The 19,550-nt window shown below is 42.0% G+C and overlaps 1 protein-coding gene across 4 annotated transcripts in view; it reads left to right on the top strand.

Annotated features, from left to right (window-relative positions):
- LRP8 (LDL receptor related protein 8) overlaps positions 1-10,469 on the top strand; it is a 195,451-nt gene extending 184,982 nt beyond the window's left edge. For all 4 annotated transcript variants that reach the window (XM_075097591.1, XM_075097592.1, XM_075097593.1 and 1 more), the window contains 9 exons: positions 607-834; positions 1,415-1,533; positions 3,020-3,159; positions 5,581-5,722; positions 6,162-6,314; positions 6,978-7,208; positions 8,553-8,621; positions 8,843-9,015; positions 10,013-10,469. In XM_075097591.1, coding sequence (XP_074953692.1) covers positions 607-834; positions 1,415-1,533; positions 3,020-3,159; positions 5,581-5,722; positions 6,162-6,314; positions 6,978-7,208; positions 8,553-8,621; positions 8,843-9,015; positions 10,013-10,051 — 1,294 coding nt within the window. In that variant the 3' untranslated portion in view covers positions 10,052-10,469. The remainder of the gene's footprint in view (positions 1-606; positions 835-1,414; positions 1,534-3,019; positions 3,160-5,580; positions 5,723-6,161; positions 6,315-6,977; positions 7,209-8,552; positions 8,622-8,842; positions 9,016-10,012) is intronic.
- Positions 10,470-19,550: the final 9,081 nt, after the last annotated feature.

Raw genomic sequence — 19,550 nt, forward strand, 5'->3', positions numbered from 1 at the left:
GAAACATCCATGTGGAGTTTGCTGCCTTTCATTAGTGTTTTGGAAGATTTTGAAGCTGCCACTGATATTTAGTGAGCATTTTCTTTGTATCTAATGAGATCACTTGCCAAATTAGCCCAGCTCCATTAATTCCTTTGATGAATCATAATTAGTTACACAGGTCCTAATTCTGCAATACATTTAAGCACATTTATTTGCATGCTAAGTTCAACTCTGTACAGCAGAGCACGGGAGATTATATTTCTAATGTCCATGAATCCCATGAATCAATGCTTCTGAAGTTAACACGCCTGAAGTCAAATGTTTTGCTGAATTGTGCAGTTATAGCAGGAAGCAGGTAGAAAAATAAAAGGACAGTTTGCTATTCTGGGAATGCCTGCTGTCCAGATGCAGGGAAATAAGAACAAGTTGCAGGAGAAAGCAGAAGGTTGCAGCATGCACCTGTAAGGGTTTCTATGTCAATGATGCTGCCACACGTGCAGTTTCTTTCCTTGGGGTTGCAGTAGTGCTACCTGGCACTAAGCTGTCTGAGGTCCAACTCCATGCACATGTGCACAGCCCTCTCTGCACCATGCATCAGTCCAGTGACAAGTTCTGTCTTTGCAGTGCCTACATAGACAAAGCAAGTGACACAGCCGAGCAGGTGATTTTGATAGACAGCCAGCTGAACTCTCCTGAAGGACTGGCAATAGACTGGGTTCATAAGAATATCTACTGGACAGATTCTGGAAACAAGACCATCTCAGTGGCCACTGCAGATGGAAGCAGGAGGAGGACACTTTTCAACAGTGATCTCAGTGAGCCAAGAGCCATCGCTGTTGATCCCACACGGAGGTAGGTGTAAAGACCGCAAACACTCCCTTCACCAACAGAGATGTTCCAGTCTTCCTTCTGTCTCTCTCACAAACTGGTGGGCGGTTGTCATCTCATCAAGACTTCAGATGCCCTTTAAGACAGATATACCCATTGAAATTAAATGCGACTGCTGAGATGGTTCAACTAACTCTTTGCAAGGCCACTGCTGTTAAAGAAAGGTCTGAAAATAATGGTCAGTTCAGGTGTTCAATGGGCCTGAGCTGGTCTGGGCACACAGGTTGTGCTGGGAAACAGTGCAGTCTGTCTGAGGTGTGTATGGGCTGCTTGGATAAGTGAAGTCCACATGCCTAGCAGACAGACCAGGAGATAGTTTGCATGGTGTTACTAAGGTGAGATTTTGCATTCTGGTGCAAGTTTTGTGGCAGAGCACCCTGTGGGACAGTATGCAGCCCCACAAGGTGCATACCAGAATTAACTGAAGTGGCTGAGGGGCTTTGCTATAATAGGGAGAGAACAGGGCACCTCCTACTCCGATTAGTAGTACAGATTTCTTACACTGGAGTCCAATTTACTGTTTTCTTGCATCTGTCTCTTTCAGATTCATGTACTGGTCTGACTGGGGAGACAAAGCCAAGATTGAGAAAGCTGGCCTGAATGGCATGGGTCGGCAAGTGCTGGTGACTGACAACATCGAGTGGCCAAATGGCATCACCCTGGGTAAGTGCCCAGGTTAGAGCTACAGCATCCACTATGCCTAACGTAAAATTATTTTTATTGTTAGATAGGAAAACAAAATTATAAATATGCAAAGGCACTTGCACACAAAAATCCTGGAAATACCCTGTCACTTACTGCTTACCAACACGAGTTATTTTATTTCAGTAGCAAGCATAGGCAGTAAGTCTTGCCACAGTCAGAACTTCATACTGCAGGAGACTTGAGTTGCTTTTAGGTGTGTCTTAAGGCAAAGGGAAATCGTAGGGGAGGATGCAGAGCTGCAACAACACTTTGGAAGTCCAGGAAGCATCAGAGAGTCCTTGGACATGTCTGAGAAGCATTGTCAAGATACTTCATTGGACTGATGAATGCATGGTACATCATGGCAAGAGACAGAGTCTGCAGAACCCATTCCCTGTCGGCATGCCTGCCTAGCTGCTCTGGGTGAGGGTAGAGAGATGCAAGCGACCTTGGCTCATATCCTGGTGGCTCACAGAGGGCTGTGGTCATTCTTGCTGCCACACCAAGTTGCAGAAGTGGAAAGGAGGCTTCCTGCCCTCATAGGGCAGCAGGGGACACCCTCCTCTGGAGTTACAGCCGTATGTGTTTAACACCATGCAGAGGTGAGGTTCTCTGGTTTTATATTGGAAAACTCTGGCCATGACAAGGATGTAGGAGAAAATGCTACTACCACTGCATAGTGGTGAAGTGCTACTGCTGTGAACAAATAATGTTATCCTTTAGTAATTAAGAAATTAATTAATGACTTGTTTAATTAAAGAACTTGTTTTGTGTTGGCGCTCATCCACTTGCATTCTGTTTAGTGAATCTCATCCAAGAATAGTGAATTTGCTCCAGGAAGAGAAATTCAGTGCTTAGGATTCTAAATAACATTGGATCCTTCCCTTCCACTCTTCCCTGCACCCTGCCCAAAACCTGGCCAGTTGTGGTAGGAGTGTCCCCACCACCAGCATTCCCCGATCCTGCAGCACCAGAAGGGTTTCTGGACCCAGGATTCTTCTTCACTGAAAATGTGTAAATTGCACAGCTCCTTCAGAGGGGTGTTTCATTTGAACCACAGTTGTTGTTCTCCAGCAAGAGGACAAGGACTAAATAGCCTTGAGAGGGATGAAGCATCTTGCTCAGGCACTGATGGAGTGACTCTGGGAAGCCCAAACTGCTGCTGCCCTGCATCACCTGGTAATAAAGAAACCTCATTGTACAAAGCTGTCAGTCAGGCATTCCCCCCCCACACAACACCAGAATGTTCCTCCTTTTTAATCTTTCTAATAGGGTCTTATCCCAGCATATCTAGGCACTGATTCAAAATCAGAACTAGTGTTTAAAAAAAAAAAAAACCACCACAACAAAAAGGCCCAATAATAAAGAGATTAGTCATGCTGGCAGCAGGAAAAACATGCTGGGCAAGAGAAAGAGAGTTGCAGGGGCTGTGTGTAATTTTGCTTCATTGTGTTTCACTTCTCAGATTTGCTGAATCAGCGTCTCTACTGGGTAGACTCCAAATTGCATTCACTGTCCTGCATTGATTTCAATGGCAGCAACAGAAAAGTTCTGATCTCTTCTGTTGACGATCTGAGCCATCCTTTCGGCTTAGCAGTGTTTGAGGTAAGAGTCAAAAACGGATGCAGAACAGACTGGAGACTGCAAGAGGTCTCAGAGCTCTTCTTGATTAAAAGCTCTGCCTTTTGCATAGCACAGAAAGCTCAGCGAGGGCGTTTGCTGCTATAGAAACCGATTAACCTGGTGTGGGTTCAGCAGGAAAAATTGTTTTCTAAAGCCCTTAATCAGGAGCAATGTGTTGTTTCATGCTTTTACTTAATGTAGTGCTAGTGCATCCGTGAGGGGCAGGTGGTGCCCAGGGTAACACCTCCCACAGAACTGGTACATGGGTAATGGGTTTCCCTTCATTTGAATTGAGCCAACTGCTCATACAAAGGCCAGAACTATTAACAAGGGTAGGGAGAAACCACTTCCTGTGATCAGCAGGTGGGACAACCATTCACTGAGTGCCACTGCAACATGTCTCGTTTTTGAAAGTCAGCCTTTGAGGGGAGCTGCACGGGCTCAGAGCAACCTCTCAGCCTGCAGTGGAGCACTCTGTTGCTCTCAGCAGCTTTGTTTCACACCATCTTTGCATACCTGTGTTGCATTTTCTTATGCCAACAGAACCCTCAGGGGAGGCCAGCCCCTTAAATTTTGCTGCATTGGCTAGTTGTTGCTGTTGTCCAACCCAGCATCTGCAGAAGTATCCTCAGAACACTTTCACCTGTCTCAGGGCTTCACCTGGGATATCTGTGCCACCAAGGCACTCGCAGGGCTCCCCCTGCAGTCACTGTGCACCAGTGCATTGCTGAGGTTGGGGACTTGGCATTAAAAAGGTGCTTGTTCACCTACTTCTGAAAGGGTCAGTTAATTCTCTTTCAGGCTGAACTGCTCCACTTATGACACATAAACCCTGCCACACATCAGAGAAACTTCCCTGGCTAAAAAAAATACAGCTGTGATCCTACAAAGAGATAAGCCTATTTTCACAAAGGCATTAGGCTTCCAACTCCTACTTGAGTATGTTCCATGGAAAACGCTATTAGTCTTGTAAATTCAGTACTCTTATACCATTCAGTGTCACAGTGTAGCCTTACTAAGAGCAGTGCAGTAACTAAATAAATAGTATAGTTCAGATCCACAAATGTCATCCTGGAAGAACTAAGACCTGCTGAGATCTGCAGAAATTACTATGTAAATGGGCATCCACCTTTCTGCCATTAGTTTACACAGCTACCCAGTGGCAGGGCCCAGGGCTAATGGCTTTCCTGCAGTTTGTATCTCATGCTAAGCATGCATTTGAAACTCTTCATTCCCCATCCTATATCGGGAGTACTCCAGGGGTATGGAAGACATAATTCAAATCCCTGCTTTGCCTGGGTGGAAGCAGAGAGACAATCCAACTCTTCCTCCCTTGGTAGAGGATTGCCAAGTATCACTAGCCCAGGGCAGTGAAGTCTTCTCTCTTGTAGCTAAGCTCCTTTCCGTGATTGTTTAAATTATTATGGGAACAAAAGCTTCATCTTTAGCACCTCACTCTAGGTAAGCTCTAGCAGAGAAGGGTGTCTGGTTGGCTCCCTGTCAAGGTGTGTGTCACAGCCTCCTTTCTTTTTGTTTCATTTAACTAGGTTGGCTTTTGACTCAACAAACCCCTCTTCCTTAAAATCCTTATTCCTCCCATGCAATATGTGTGCTATCCAGGCATCTAACTTTGGGCACAGGTTTCCCCAAGACACTGTTGCTTTTCAGTTTTATCCCCATCAGCAATGTTCAGAAGGATCTTTTGGGTTATTTAACCTCTGTATACCCTTCCTCAGCTGAATGGCTGGTTAGAATAACACACAACCCTTTTGCTTTTGGTAATTTGCCCTTGTTCTCCAGCATTATGGCTTTCCTTACTGAAATATATGTAGTTTTTAGCAGGTAGCAGCATACATAGCTGACCAAGCAAACAAATACTGTTTGATAACTGTAATTCCTGTGTACCTCCTTGACCAGTTATTTTGTTTCTTCAATCATAGCATGCCATGCAAAAGCTATTATTAAGAAAAAGAGTAATAGGTACTCATCTTCCAGGTGCGTTGTGGGCACTGGCCTCTCTTATCTTTGGAAAGGAGAAAACAAAAGCTTCTGGTATGGCCCTTTGGTTCTGCTCATGATCCACCCTGTCTTTAAAAAACAAAAATGGTTCAGAAACAGAATGGCTGCAACGCTTCTGTACTTAACCAAATTTCTGCTCTCTTGTCTCAGTCTCATAGCTACTCAGAATCACTAAGCACTTTATAAACAAGTAGGACTGCTGTGCTTTTAAACGTTAGAAATGACAGTGTCCAAAAAAAGAGAAAGCTGCAGATAGAAGTAGCATGAACTGAAGGTGCCCCAAGGTAGGAACACAGTATGCTGACTTTATGACTACTGGAGTTTAATACAACTTGAGCTGGATTTGAGCAGGGCCAGGTCAGAAATCCTATGTATTTCCTGCAGGACAGAGTGTTCTGGACTGACCTGGAGAATGAAGCAATCTTCAGCGCAAACAGGCTGAATGGCTTGGACATCTCTGTTTTGGCAGAAAATCTCAACAATCCTCATGACATCGTGGTGTTTCATGAACTAAAGCAGCCCAAAGGTAAGACATGTCCTCAGGGTATCAGGGCCCTAAATGAGGTTTGTTTAGTTAGTAAATGAAATGCTTCCTGATGGTCTTGATGAGAGGGAAAGTACAGGTAATAATGTGAAATCAATGCCTAATGTTTGAAGTTCCTGCATAATTAATTCAGCAGCAGCATTTATTGAAAAGTTTGCAATTTGTTAATAGCTGTATAATTAGCATCTTATCAAACAGTGAGCTGCTCTCATCACTGTGATGCTTGCCATTCATTATATATTTGGGCAGTTTTTATAGTAGCCTAAGGTTTCATTCTACTCCAAACTGTAAAGACAATTAAGCAGCCTGGTTAATTGAGGTAGGGAGTGAAAGAGAGTCTTCTTAGAGGACCTGCTATTTCTTTGCCAAGAACAAGAAATAATCAGAAAAATAACGTGTCTTTTCTTCCGTCCTTGAACAGCTCCAGATTCCTGTGAGCTCAGCCCCCAGCCAAATGGAGGCTGCGAGTATTTATGTCTTCCCGCACCTCAGATCTCTCCCCATTCTCCCAAGTATACATGTGCCTGTCCTGATAACATGTGGCTGGGTCCCGACATGAAAAAATGCTACAAAGGTAAAGACAATCACGTCATTGTTTTGCTATTCCAACCAAATCATACTTGGAATGAATATATTTCCTGATTGTGGAACACAAACATTAGCTTTTGTATTCCACATACTTGCTGCCTTCTGAACATAGCAATGTGGTGTCCTTTACTGAAAACTTTCTTATTTTTTAAAGCATAACCAGAAGAAGATACAGCAGGAAGAGGAAAAAGTGATAAAGCCCAGCACTACAAGTGTGAATGGGCCATATCATAAAAATTTGCCACAGTATTACCCCATAGTTTCTGGATCTGGAGAGGCCACAGTCATTGCTGATAATATCTTGAAGAGACAGGTGGTTTCAATGTAGTTTTCCCTAACATGCAAGTAGTTCCTGGTACAAATTCAGTATCTTCTGAGGTACTGAAAAAACCCTAAGTTTTTGAACTTCTAACTGCCACCCATCCAGAATGCTTTATTACTGTGAATAAATAAAGCCTGACTTCAGGAAATCATTTCTGTGTCTTTAGGCGGAGAACTATCAATAGACCACTTACCTGGTAAATTGAATTGGAAATTGGTTTCTGCTTCTAATCAGTAAACATAACAATCCTCCCCAGATTTCTATCACCATTTGTGATTTGCTTTGTGTACTTACTTTCAGCAAATTTCCCGTTTGCTCACTTTTCAGATCTTCCAACTACTTCGACGACTGTACTGGCTTCTACAACCACAGCATCCCATACTGCCAGTACCACGACCATCGCAACTGTTATTGGCACTGCCAATAACACCCCTGAAGTCGTCCCCAAAGCTGTATCAGAAGCTACGATTACCACCCCAAGTTTTCATTTACCTTCGACCACATCCATCCTTCTAGATCCTGAGATGACCACTGGAAACAGCAATTTATCACAGCACTGTAAGAGAATGAGATTCCTCTTTTCTTTTTCTATATATACTGTATCACAAAACCCCATGCGCTGGTGGGAGACCTGACCTAACGTGTGCGTAATAAACAAGTCAGATGCAGGCACATCCTGAGGCATAGCGGGAGAAATCAGGTATTCTTTCTGCAGGTGCCTCTGTTATGATGGCTGACGTGATTCTAGTCACTCGGGATGTTCAGGAACTTATGTCAGGTTTTCATCCAGCGCATGTAAAGCTGACTCTAGAGATGAGGCCCCGAGACTGGTCCTTGCCTCATGCCTAATGCTAGGTCATCCCAGCTTCTGTGCTGCTGTCGTGCTGCATACTGTAATATGGATGATTCTACAGGCACTTCGATTATTTTAATTATTTAATTATTAATGTGATCCAGTACAAGTTGTGAGTGAAAAATGCCCCATCCAGCTTCAGCCCTGCAGGATGTTTGGAATTACTACAGCCCAAGACAAGCCGCATCTGTTTTGCATGGCTGTGCTTTGCATGATAACGTGGCCTGACCCAGGACAGACATTTGAAGTTTTTCATTACAATATTAGAAAAGTACCCCAATGGAGAGCACTAATAGGCTCTCTTAAAGTTCACCCTACGAAATGAGTATGTAGTGAAACACCAACCTCCCGTCTCTGTGCTAACAGGTAACCCTTCTGGATCGTGCTGCCAAGGCAAAGCAGAAAAGCTGAGGCAGGGTGCAGCAATGAGTGGTATATGTGTTGACTAACTCCTTAGTTGTAAATAAAGAAAAAAAACTTAAAAAGACAAGTTGTGCAGATGGCTTTGAACTCCGTTCTTCTTCTGACAGCTCAATAAATCATTAATTGTGTTGTACTAGGAAGTGTTCTACTTTGGATTTTTAAGAGCACTGTTCAGCATCCCCTGATCCATGCATGGGATTTCCATTAAATGTCACATTTTTTAAAACCGACCTCCTTTTTTGTGCTTGAAAACTTAGAAGCACAAGTACAGTCACTTACTCATTTCTGGTTAGAGATTCTCTATGTGCTAACACTGTACTGAGTGCTTCCCTTAACGGGCCACGCTCTCCTGGCATGTAGTTTGCAGTCCTGTGAGGGCTGTAGCACTTTATGGCCAGGCTGTTTATTGTCCCTAAGGAAAAACAGCTCAGCTTATCCCAGACCTGTGTTTATATGCTTTTTATCTTCTTCATAACAACTTAATTGCAGAACTTTTCATAAACTCTTGGATTACAAAAGCTTTCTGATGGGCAGAACAACATGGTTACTAACATAAAACATTCTTTAGTCATGGCTTTAGAACCAGCAAATGAGTTAAATGATCAGAACTACTTCTGTAATTACAGATGCAAATAACGACCAAGGCTTTGATTCAACGGTGACAGCAGCTGTTATTGGAATTGTCATTCCTGTTGGTAAGCTCATTTCATTTAACCTCTGAAGGAGAGCATACCAAAATGCTAGTGTAAATACGCTCTTCTGACTCTCAAGGTTGGGGTGGGAAAGAATACAGGAACTGCTGAAATGGGGAGAAGCAGCCTGGCTTCAAGAACATTGTTCAAGGATGGATATCTACATGGGAACACCCCAGCAGCTTCATGCCTGGCTAACAGCCCTCTCTTTCCCCTTTCCTCAGTGGTCATTGGCTTGCTGTGCATGGGGGGATACCTCATCTGGAGAAACTGGAAACGGAAGAATACTAAAAGCATGAATTTTGATAATCCAGTGTATAGGAAGACAACAGAAGAGGAAGATGAAGACGAAATCCACATTGGGCGGACGGCCCAAATTGGACATGTCTACCCAGCAGTAAGTACCTGCAGAAACTGCTGATGGAGAAGATTAATTTTATTGAGAGTTTAGATACAGAATTATCTCCAGCCGATTACGGTGTTGGTTTTTGGCATATAATGACCTGAATAGGCAGAAGCCTAAACTTCTGGGCAGCTCATGCAGTTGTCTTAGAATACAGTGGTCTACATAATAAGATACTCTGTTCAAATGGAGAATAATTGTCCTAATCGATAAATGTAATAAGCTAGCTAGTGTAAAGCTAGCTATCTCAAGAGCTCAACAGCTGATTACTTATCCTCTACTGGATTCCATTGTGTCTGTGCTTAGACTGCTACCAAGTGTCTGAACTATCTTAAGGATAACTTGAGTTTCTCTACAAACCAGGGAGAGCATTTTCTGTATAATGTAGCAGTATAAAGAGGAGCCAGATTCCTCTGAATGAGGAATGAGGTTCTGTTAGAAGTTAAGGAAATTTGCCTTGGCAAGATTAAGCTTTCCAAAAGCAAACACTCATTCTGACAGCAAGTCCTATGTATGCAGAAGAAAGAGAACCTGTTTTCCTGTAAAGGAGCCTCCTCCAAAGCAGCCGCCCTGGTGAGATAAAGCGTGGGCAGTTATAACTGCATTGTCTTTTTAGAAGAAAGTGTAAAGATCCATAAGTAATGAGTGAAGGCAATATAGCTTCTGTAGGCAGGCAGGCAGGCATATAGGTAATGCCCTATGTTATCTAAAGATCACACTAGAAGAAGGTGTTATCCCTTACAAGGAACTTTATCCATGTAATTCAGAAGTCAGTTAAACTTTCCAACACCTCTTTAGAAACACTTGAGTGAGCAACCCCATTTGGGGAAAAGAATCCAATCAAAAATAGACTTCCGTCACCATTACACTGGGGACAACAATGAGATTGTTAACAGGAAATACACGCTAGCAACAGTATCAGAATGTGCTTCTGCATCAAAATTCACGAGTCTCAAACCTCCTCCTCAAGGGTGTTTTCCTTCCTTCACAGCGTGTAGCACTAAGCTTAGAAGATGACGGGTTGCCATGAGGATGAAGCTGCTGCTCCAAACACCACACTCAACAAATTTGCTTTGGATCACAGAACCTGCTTCTTAATTTTAATCGTTATTTATGTTGCAGAAGGGTAACCACAAAGTTATAATGAACTGCAAACATCCAAAGGATGTGAGAGTTTTGTATGTATAATCTTTTATACACATTTTAACTTGTTGCACTACCCATTTGTGATAGTGAATAAGCAACAGCTGAGCTACTAACTCGGTGTACATAACCAGCCAGGCTGAAGGTTCAGTAGCTATTGCTTTATTTTAAGACTATATTTATAGCTATTTTGTAAATATGTTGAATATGCTTTGTGGCTATCCATCAACATAAGTAAAACAAATTCTGTACAGGCAGTTTAGAAATATTTATTAACAAAATCTGGATTATAAAATCTGTTCTGTAAATATAGTAGAGGGGTGAGAGTATTTATTTTTTGTATGTTTGGCTTGCTGTGCATAGATTATCTGTGTATATATCTATCTAGGCTAGATAGATATATAGGCATATAAATATATACATATATATAAAAATATATACATCTATTTTAAAACTACTAGCCTATGTTTATGAAAATTAGGGATAATTGAATTTTTACAGGATGTTTGAGAAGTTTGCTTTGAAATCTAAAGACACGAAGTAAGAGCGAGCTGTCCTGTCAGCCAGCGGACCCATGAAGCACTCCCATAACACAGAGCTCCTGTTGCCCAGGCGGGCTCGCCAGGGTTGCTTTTTCGTTCCCAGTCTATCCAGACAGACTCAGCTCCAGCGCTTCTAACTGACGAGCTACTGCTTACAGCATTTCTGTCAGGAGAAACTCCTATGGCACCCAGGTTTTTTTTGTGTTGTAGTGCTGCTCTTTACAGCTTGGTACAGATTTGATGTAGCTTGCTTTGTTTGTTTCTAAATGTAAATCTAAATGCTTTTCCCTACTGGGAATCTTGCATCTCTCAAGTCAGCTTAGAATTAGCAGAAACAAAGATTTAGCCACATACTTCCATGCACCTGAAGTGAGCAGCACTCTTCACCAACTCATCAGGGAAAAAAACCCACAATAAGAAAAGTTAATTCCTTCCCTCCTTGCCCTTTTCCCCTGCTCATACTCATTAAGAGTCCAAATTCAGGAGATGCTATGGGGCCGTGTCATAATTCACCATATGTAGAATTCTCTGCGGCGCAGCACTTGCCTTCCAAACTACTGCCCATGGAACAACCTGCGCCACAGCAGATCTCACAAACCGCAGAGCGCTGGGTGAGGAGGCTGAAGGAGGGTAAGAGGTCACAGCCTCACGTCAGTGTCTGTGCTGGGTCATCCCGCACCTTGCAGAAAAAACGTTTTTTCTCATCTCATCCTATAAGATTCCCAGGGAATTCTACGGGAAGCAAACACACTCAGCGACCACGGCATAATGGACTAATACCTCCCTGAACCTAGAGAAATCTTCCTGCCATACTTACGTCAGTTCAAGCTTTTTTCCAGTATTCAAATGAGTAGAAGAAACTCAGGGGTTTTTTTCCTTTTTTCCTTCTTTTGGGGGGGATGGTCTTTTAGAATAAATTCACAGTCTAATGTGAGCTGGAAGTTGATTCTTGACTAAGGAAAGGAAGAAAGTGTCTACAGACCTAGCACGCATTACAAACGTAATACACGCTCTCAAAGTACTTCATGCATAGACAATACATAAACAATGAAGCATCCTTCCATTCAAATTATAGATTTTAAGGCAGTGAAAAAACAATTGAGGTATCCAATTGTTGTTTTAAGGTATGAAGCTGTTTCTACAAATCCATGCACTATGTACACAAAGAAAAAAAACTGAGACAAGGCTGTATGTGATAACACTGTAACTAACAGACGAATGTAAATATATTTGAAAGCTCTACAGTTTTGATACTTTTTTAAGCACACGTACACACAAACCTGTATAAACCATGTATAGAAGGCTGCAGTTTTTTTCAAACCACTGTAAATGAACTCAATGTGCAGTGTTGATTTCAACCTTTACAGATTTGTAACTACTGAAAAGTCAAACACCAAATTTGTTTTTTAAGAAATTAATTATTTTAAATAATGGCTCAGATTGTTAGGATGATATTTACCATTGTATTCATTTCTGATCTCTGTCTCATCATACTGAAGTTCTGTTAGAGTACGTTCTTGCTTGGTGCCTTTTGTGTTTCAGTTTTTACGTTACGGACAAAAGGACCAGGGAGGGGCAGGATCTGCTCTGCGTAGCACTTGCTGTACGTACATCCACGCGGATTACTGAAAACCAAATGAACGCATTTGTAAAACAGTGCACTGTTTCTATAGAAAGATTAAATTTTTTTACCTGGGAGTACTGAGCTAATTACGTTGTAGTGCTTAAAATGCTGTCCTAGACCTGGGGCTGGTTCATATTTTGGTCTGAGTTTTCCTTAACTCTTAATTGTCCAAACCGAAAGTGGGAGTTGGGAACCCTATTGTGCAGTTCAGCTCTGCTCTGTACAGTTCCGCTCTGTAGCTGCAGTAGCTGCAGCTCCACAATAGCAACACTGAAATCAGTTCACGTGCTACGTGCAAATGAACAGACCCTTTTGTTATGAATTATCTTTCTCTGCCACTTTGGTTTTGGTCATCTTCAAATCACATGGAAAACAGGACCGGGTTCATAATGTCCTTGAGCTGAAAAATTAGATGGGTGCTGTGACCAAAATAAGTGAGTAAAACTTGCAGTGGTACAAGTACACTAGTCCTTACCCAGTGTGAGAGAACGTTGTGTCAAAAGTGGGTGTACTCACTGGTGTGTACAGTAACTGGTGGGTTACTGGTGTGTAACCCAAACTGTTACGTGTTAGACTATTCAAGGGCAAGTTGCAAACTACTCCATTTCTTCGTATGGCTTTTAGCAAAGCAGATCTACAGAAGCTGAAAAACTTGTTACAGCCAAATATGTACTTTTGCCATCCTGGAAAAAAAAAAAAAAAAAAAAAGCCAGAAATACTGCCAGTCTTGGAATCACAACAGGCAGCCTTCGCTCCCCACCCCCCAAAAAACCATACAATCTCTTCTATGGAAATAAAGCTGAAATTAAATCTGCTGTACTAGAAGTTCAACAATGGCTTTAGGTGGAGACAAGTGCGTCAGAACTAAACGTGCAGTTAGCTTGCTCTCTCTTCCCAGACTGCTGAAAATGAAATCCTAGATAAGAAACAAGGATGTTGCAAACAAGGAGGGACAACTGGAGGCATTTTTCTGAACCGGATGGGCAGTTTGGGCCCCATGCAAACCTACATACGACACTTCCCTGTGCAGAGAGAGGCCTGAGCAGGTGCTCAAATGCTTAAAAGACTCCTCACACTTTAGGTAGTGCTGGATGTTCCCTTTGGTCTGTCTGTGTGGGAAATCTACTGTGTAACGTCACTTAAAATTCAAGTCATCAGCCAGGGGAATAAAGACAAACAAACGGCACCAAATGGCTGGTCATCTCCCTACCCCAGGTAATTTGCAGAATATACTCAAAGAAGCATTAGAACCCAGTGCACTGAAGATACTAGAACCTGTTGAGTTGTTAGCAGAGACACCACTTAAAAGGCTTTATGAAAGTAATGTTCGGTCAATTTTTTTCCTCTTAAAAGTGTCGGCTGCTTCGCAGCATTCCTTTCAGACACAAGTAGTTATTACCAAACTAATATGGACATACATATTGGCAAATACAAGGGTCAAGTTTCTATTTAACTGAATAGGTTTGTCTTCCTTTAAAATATTTCTCCATTTCAGTTAAATATTTTAGCAGAGTAATATGGTAGCAAATAGGAAAGCTGACAACAAAACAAAACAAAACAAAAACTCTCCAGATCTAAACAGAGGGACATACAAATGAAAAGAAGAGCCTCATACGAGAGTCCCAAACCTATCTGGGGCACTGAGGGACGAGGTGTGCCTGCAAAAACAATCCTTTTTTAAAAAAAAAAAAAAACAACACTTTTTTTGACTCCATGCTGTATTAGCAATAAAATTCTATTATTTTTTTGTTTTGCTTTGTACACATAGTAACGGTACAGTATGAGCTAACCCATCGCAAGACTGTGCTGCCTACATCCCACAAGATGCTGCATGACCACATGCACACATATAAATCCTTGTAGCGTAGGTAATGCCTGTAACTCGGTTACCTTTCTGCCTGCTGCAGGAGTACGTATGCTTCGGTGCCTCACACTGGGCTTGTTCTCTTGCAAATCAGTCCTTTAACTTGGTGAAACGGTTTTAAATCTGTCTTTCTAATTTACACCCTTGCCTTCAAAAAGGGAGCTTTAGCCATGGTCTATTGTCAGCTTTTTCACTGCTTCAGTGCCGGAGTCCAGTGCCGCCTTCACACCTAAATGCACAGCCTCAGCGTTGGAAGGACTCAAAGGGAGAAGGACAGCAACAGAGACAGTAATGCCAGCTGTGGGCTACATAACCCCTCTCAGACTCCAGCTGCAGCCCATGCACACATTAACACGCTGGGTGCTCAGTGCCAGCTCAGAGCACCCACGGTCACTTTGTGGGTCCCGTGCCCTCTAACAGCTGTAACAGGAGCGCTGCTGGGCTGGGCGCGGTCTGCACTGACCGAGGCTGCCCCACAAACAGCACGCTGGCTGATGCCGGTATCGGTACAGGCCCAGGTGATGGCTTGACAGAGTTGGTTTCAGTCATTGTTTGAGGGTTGTTGTGGCTTGTCGTGATGACCAAAAAAAACCACCAAAAACAAAACCCCATAGAGGCTGCAGCTTTGCAGCTGTGTGTTTTTGCAACAAGTTGCAAACAATCATTCCCACAGCGCAGCAGCAAGCATGTCCTAGCCATGACTGTCACTTCATGATGAGGTGAAATGTGGTAAATCTGGGATGAACAGGAGTGCTCAAAGGCTGTGCCAGGGACAGGCTTGGCTGAGCTTTTGCACATGAAGCGTAGGACTGCCCCCTAATCTGCTACAGTGGGCTAGAGGCAAGGCATACACTGTCATCCTTGGCACAGGATGAAAATACGCAGAGCCACACATTTAAGTAAACAATGTGATGGCCCTGTAAGAGAAAAATGGGGGAGGGGCGGTTGGCTTCTTTCAGGGTCGTGCCAGAGACTGAACTGGCTATTCTCAGCAGGATTACACACACCTGGCAAGCAGTTTACCGAGCTTGTTGCACCTTGATCAGCAGAAAACCACCTGAGTTAGCACACCTCATCTTACCTGTATGGCTACAAGCGCAGACTCGCCAGCCAAGACACAAGTCTCACAGGATCAAATTTTACACAGCTAAATATTAACTTGTGGCTTTTGATATCACAGCAGCAGACACAGTAACACAAAATATTAAGGTCGCAGAAGATGACCTCACAACAGTGTCCCCAGAAGTGAGGCCATCTGCCTCAGAGATTTCTCATTCCAACAGTGGTAGCACCTACCAGAACAAACCAACAAGCATAGTTAAGGCTATGCTCTTGGCTCTTATGGACCGCAGGTAATGCTAACTTGTAGCTGTACCTAGGGATCAACAAGCAAAATGAGAATTAACATGCTCTAAAAAAAAAAATAATCTTTTTTCAAATTATTTGCAGCATTCAAATTTCACTATGTACCTCAGTGGGAGAACATTTTCTTAACGGATTAGCTGCAGCTTCCTGCTAAATGCTCCACACTATTAAGGACACCACTGTAATCTCGTCAGTCGTGATGGGGCAGCCATCTCAGCAGGGAGCTAAAAGTTATGGTAGCGTAACAAGCAAATCTCCCTGATGCTTTGGTAGGTGCTAGCCTGGTTACACGGATGGCTGGCACAGGATTACAGCAAAGAGGAGGCTGAACTGACACTTTTTTTCTTGTCTTCACATCAGCTCAGTTCTTCACTCCTTGCCTACAGGATACACAGGTGGATGAGTAGAGGTTGTAACTACAGTTCTTGGCCAGGTACAACTAAGGCCAAATAACAAAGATGTTCACATTACCCTATCCAGGATTTTATCTGCTGAGTCTGCCAATTAAGGAATTAATTACTTCCAACTATAGTAATTTATTTTCATGGATATATTCCCCCACTGGGATTTAGTTCATTTAATTCAAGCCGTTATACGTATAGGATAATGGAAAGACTTATGACCAAATGTACAAGAAAAAGCCCTGAATCTACACATTTGGCTAATAAGGCATAGACCTTAATACGATCTAAGCAAAGAGAACCCCTTGCAGTAAAGCTTAGAAGATAAACAATACTTGGAAAGTAATGTTTAGGTCTAAGGTTTGATGACAGGAATTTTCTTACAAAGGCTAAGTTGACATTTAGACTTCTTGTACCAATAAAAACTGACACAAAATTATTGGAAATCTACATTAAATTGTTATTAGCCATATTGGAAATGTGTGCCATATTTAAAAGCCTGACCTCATAAAATGACTTCATATTACTTCGATGCTAAAGTCATCAGCAGCAATAAAGGTCGTGAGGAAGTTAATAACTTTTTTTAAACACATCAGAGACTGGAAGCCTGCAAAAGAGCAGGTGAGGTTAACAGAATCTGTTGCAGTAGAGGAAACTCATGGTGAATATGTATTTTTAATTTTGCATACAACCTTGATCTTCCCGCCTTAAAAAGGCTGAACGCAGCTAGAAAAGACACTGAGAAGGTCAACAAGGATAATGGTGGAATATATTACATTTTGCAAAGTTTCGACTCAGAAAGACTCAACTGAGAGGATGTACAACACCTATATATAAAATCATTAACAGTGCAGAGAAAGCACCAGGGCATAATTATTTCTCTAAGTAGCCATTATTGGCTACTGTGACACAGGAGGTGGGGTAAATGGAATTAGTCTAATCCAATATGACAGTCACGATGATCAGATGAGTAATTTCTCATATTTGCTTTTCCTTCTTTTTTAATCATTGCCTTATTTACTGTAGAACATGGAAATTCTTTTAGTAAATACAATAACTGAAGCTTAACAGACTTATTGTCCGTATGAACAAAGTAGTTCATGGACCGCAAGGGCAGCTCTGGTTCCGTGCTTAGCCACACCAGACAATTACACACTTTTCCTTCCTTTATTCCTTCATATCTACAGAAGAAGGAAAACCTTCACAGTTTACCTCTTTCAGGCAACACCTGACCAAATCCTTTCTCTCTAGGCTGCCTTTAAGGTCACAGTAGCACTTCTACACCGGTGCCTGCCTTCCTGCTCCTCTCAATTGCCTCCTGTGGTTCTTTTGGAGCACCCTTCTCCAGAAAATACCCAATAGCCCTTATTTAAAAGGCAATACTCAATAGAGTCACTTTGATCACATAATATTGTTAATCATACCCCTATGAGCCAAATTAGAAACTCTAGTACAGTGCATACAGTAACTCTACCAAAAGACACAATAACTTCCGCTCTTCCTTTAAGACAGCCCTGTGAAACTGCAAACCCATTTCTGAAATAGTACCAGCCTTCAAAACAGATGCATCATCCCCCAAAGAGATGCATGCAGAGTTGCTCAGGCACTAAAACTTATGGTGCTTAACGAACAAATTTTTACTTTTTTTTTTTTTAATCAATGTTAATGATTTCAAAATAGGTATTTTAGGAGGTTTTGTTGTTCACGCAGGGCTTTTGATTATCAATATTAGAATCTTTACAGAGCAAAGGGGAACAGCAAAAATTTAAGGGCAATGGACTTGAGAAAAAAAAAGCATCTATTTACTAAAAGGAATTTTAAAAATGACACAGTGTGAGCAATCTCAACATTAAAAAACATGGTTGAGGGTACACAGCAGAGATTTTAAACAACTGTGTAAAATTATTTTCGTTTCCAAAACTAACGGATAAACACAAGCTTCCAAGATCTGCATCACTGTACCATAGATACAAGCATTGTAAAAACAAGACATTTTAAATAGTTCAGCTAGCTGAGTAAGTTTGTTCTCTCAGCATGTACGATGCCTTGAGAGACCATCATTTATGAGCACTGGTCTTTTTGCAGGAAAGGCCAAATTTCAAATCCCATCACCCTTTTGGGGTTAAGTAGATGTGAGCTCCATCCCAGTGTAGTGAGGCACGAACTCTCCAAACTACATCTCCCTTTGTTTCTTACTTTTTTTTTTCCTCCCCATTTTGGCTATTTAAGAACTATCAATACAGACTCTGATCATGATTACCTACTTTGTTTCTTGCAGACTAGGACAAAAACGTAGGACTTTGGCACACAACCCCAGATGACAGTTAAGGTTACTCCTTTGCCTTAGCTATCACTCTTTGACCAGGAGATAACTACAAACGAACAATGACGTCTTAAGTGTTACAACTCACATGGACAACCACCAAATACACAACATTTGCGGGAGTTCTTCAGTCATGTTACCAAGTTTACAGAAGCTCTTATAGCTTCAACATATAAGGCACCAAAACTATCAAATTAGAAAAGGTATGATATTCAAAGTATGATCACTGGCCTAGATTCAGACTCTAAGTGATACAAATACGCACGGATAGGGGTGCACCCCAAGCCCGATTTATAGGCAACCTAAGGTAAGACATGGGCCCATCTGTAGACCAAGATAAATTGAGAAGCTGTGACACCAGCATCTAGTGATGATGCTGCATTTGTTTGTAGTACATTACTCTGGACTCTGAGCTACACTATTCCAGGAACTAGCTACAGTTACGGTTTCCCATAGCAACAAGGTATATGGGACTAATTGTTCAGGAAAAACAGCTTAATGGGAGCTATACCTCCCTAAAGCGAGTTTATCCAAGTGTTTCCTTGGTTTGCAGGATACTGAAACAAGGATCCTCCATGTGCATCTGAAATACCACTAGAATTTAGTCAAAACGTACTCCTGTTCACAGCAGCAGGTATTTTACCATACCCACGCTGATTCAGACCCTGCAGACAAGCCTTGTCAAATCAAGGAAGAACGGACTGAACTTCTCCCCAGATTCCCCCGTCCTCACTGATTTAGGAAGATATGAACACAAGTAAATCTATGTCTCTGCAACAGGATAAGAGAAGAGATTAGCCTTCACAAACACCTATATTTTATAATATAAATATTTATTAATTCTTAAGTGAAACAATGCATTGTTTGAAGAACCATACCAGGACAGTCCCAGGTACTTACACCATAAAAGCGCTAGTAGTCTGTAACAATGGTAGGTGCCATCAGTTATGACCTATCTTAATATCAACCATTATTTTTCCAAGTACCAAGCATTGCACAGAATATAAATGCAGCCTATACACACTAATAAGCATTTTAAGATTTGCTAGGAACAGTCAAAGCTTACCACAAGCAATCCCATAAGAACACTTTCTCTTAAACTCTTCAGCCCAGCCTCAAACAAACAAACAAACCAACCCAGCCTGGACAGACTTCAGCTTTAAATGCTCAGCAAGTTATCATTCAAAACAACTAGCTGACAATTTCTGTTTTCCCATTGTGCTTTCAAGGCAGGAAGCAAATGGTTTCATTTGGGATCCACTGCACA

Source organism: Phalacrocorax aristotelis, chromosome 6, assembly GCF_949628215.1.
Source record: "Phalacrocorax aristotelis chromosome 6, bGulAri2.1, whole genome shotgun sequence".
Taxonomy (NCBI): Eukaryota; Metazoa; Chordata; class Aves; order Suliformes; family Phalacrocoracidae; genus Phalacrocorax; species Phalacrocorax aristotelis.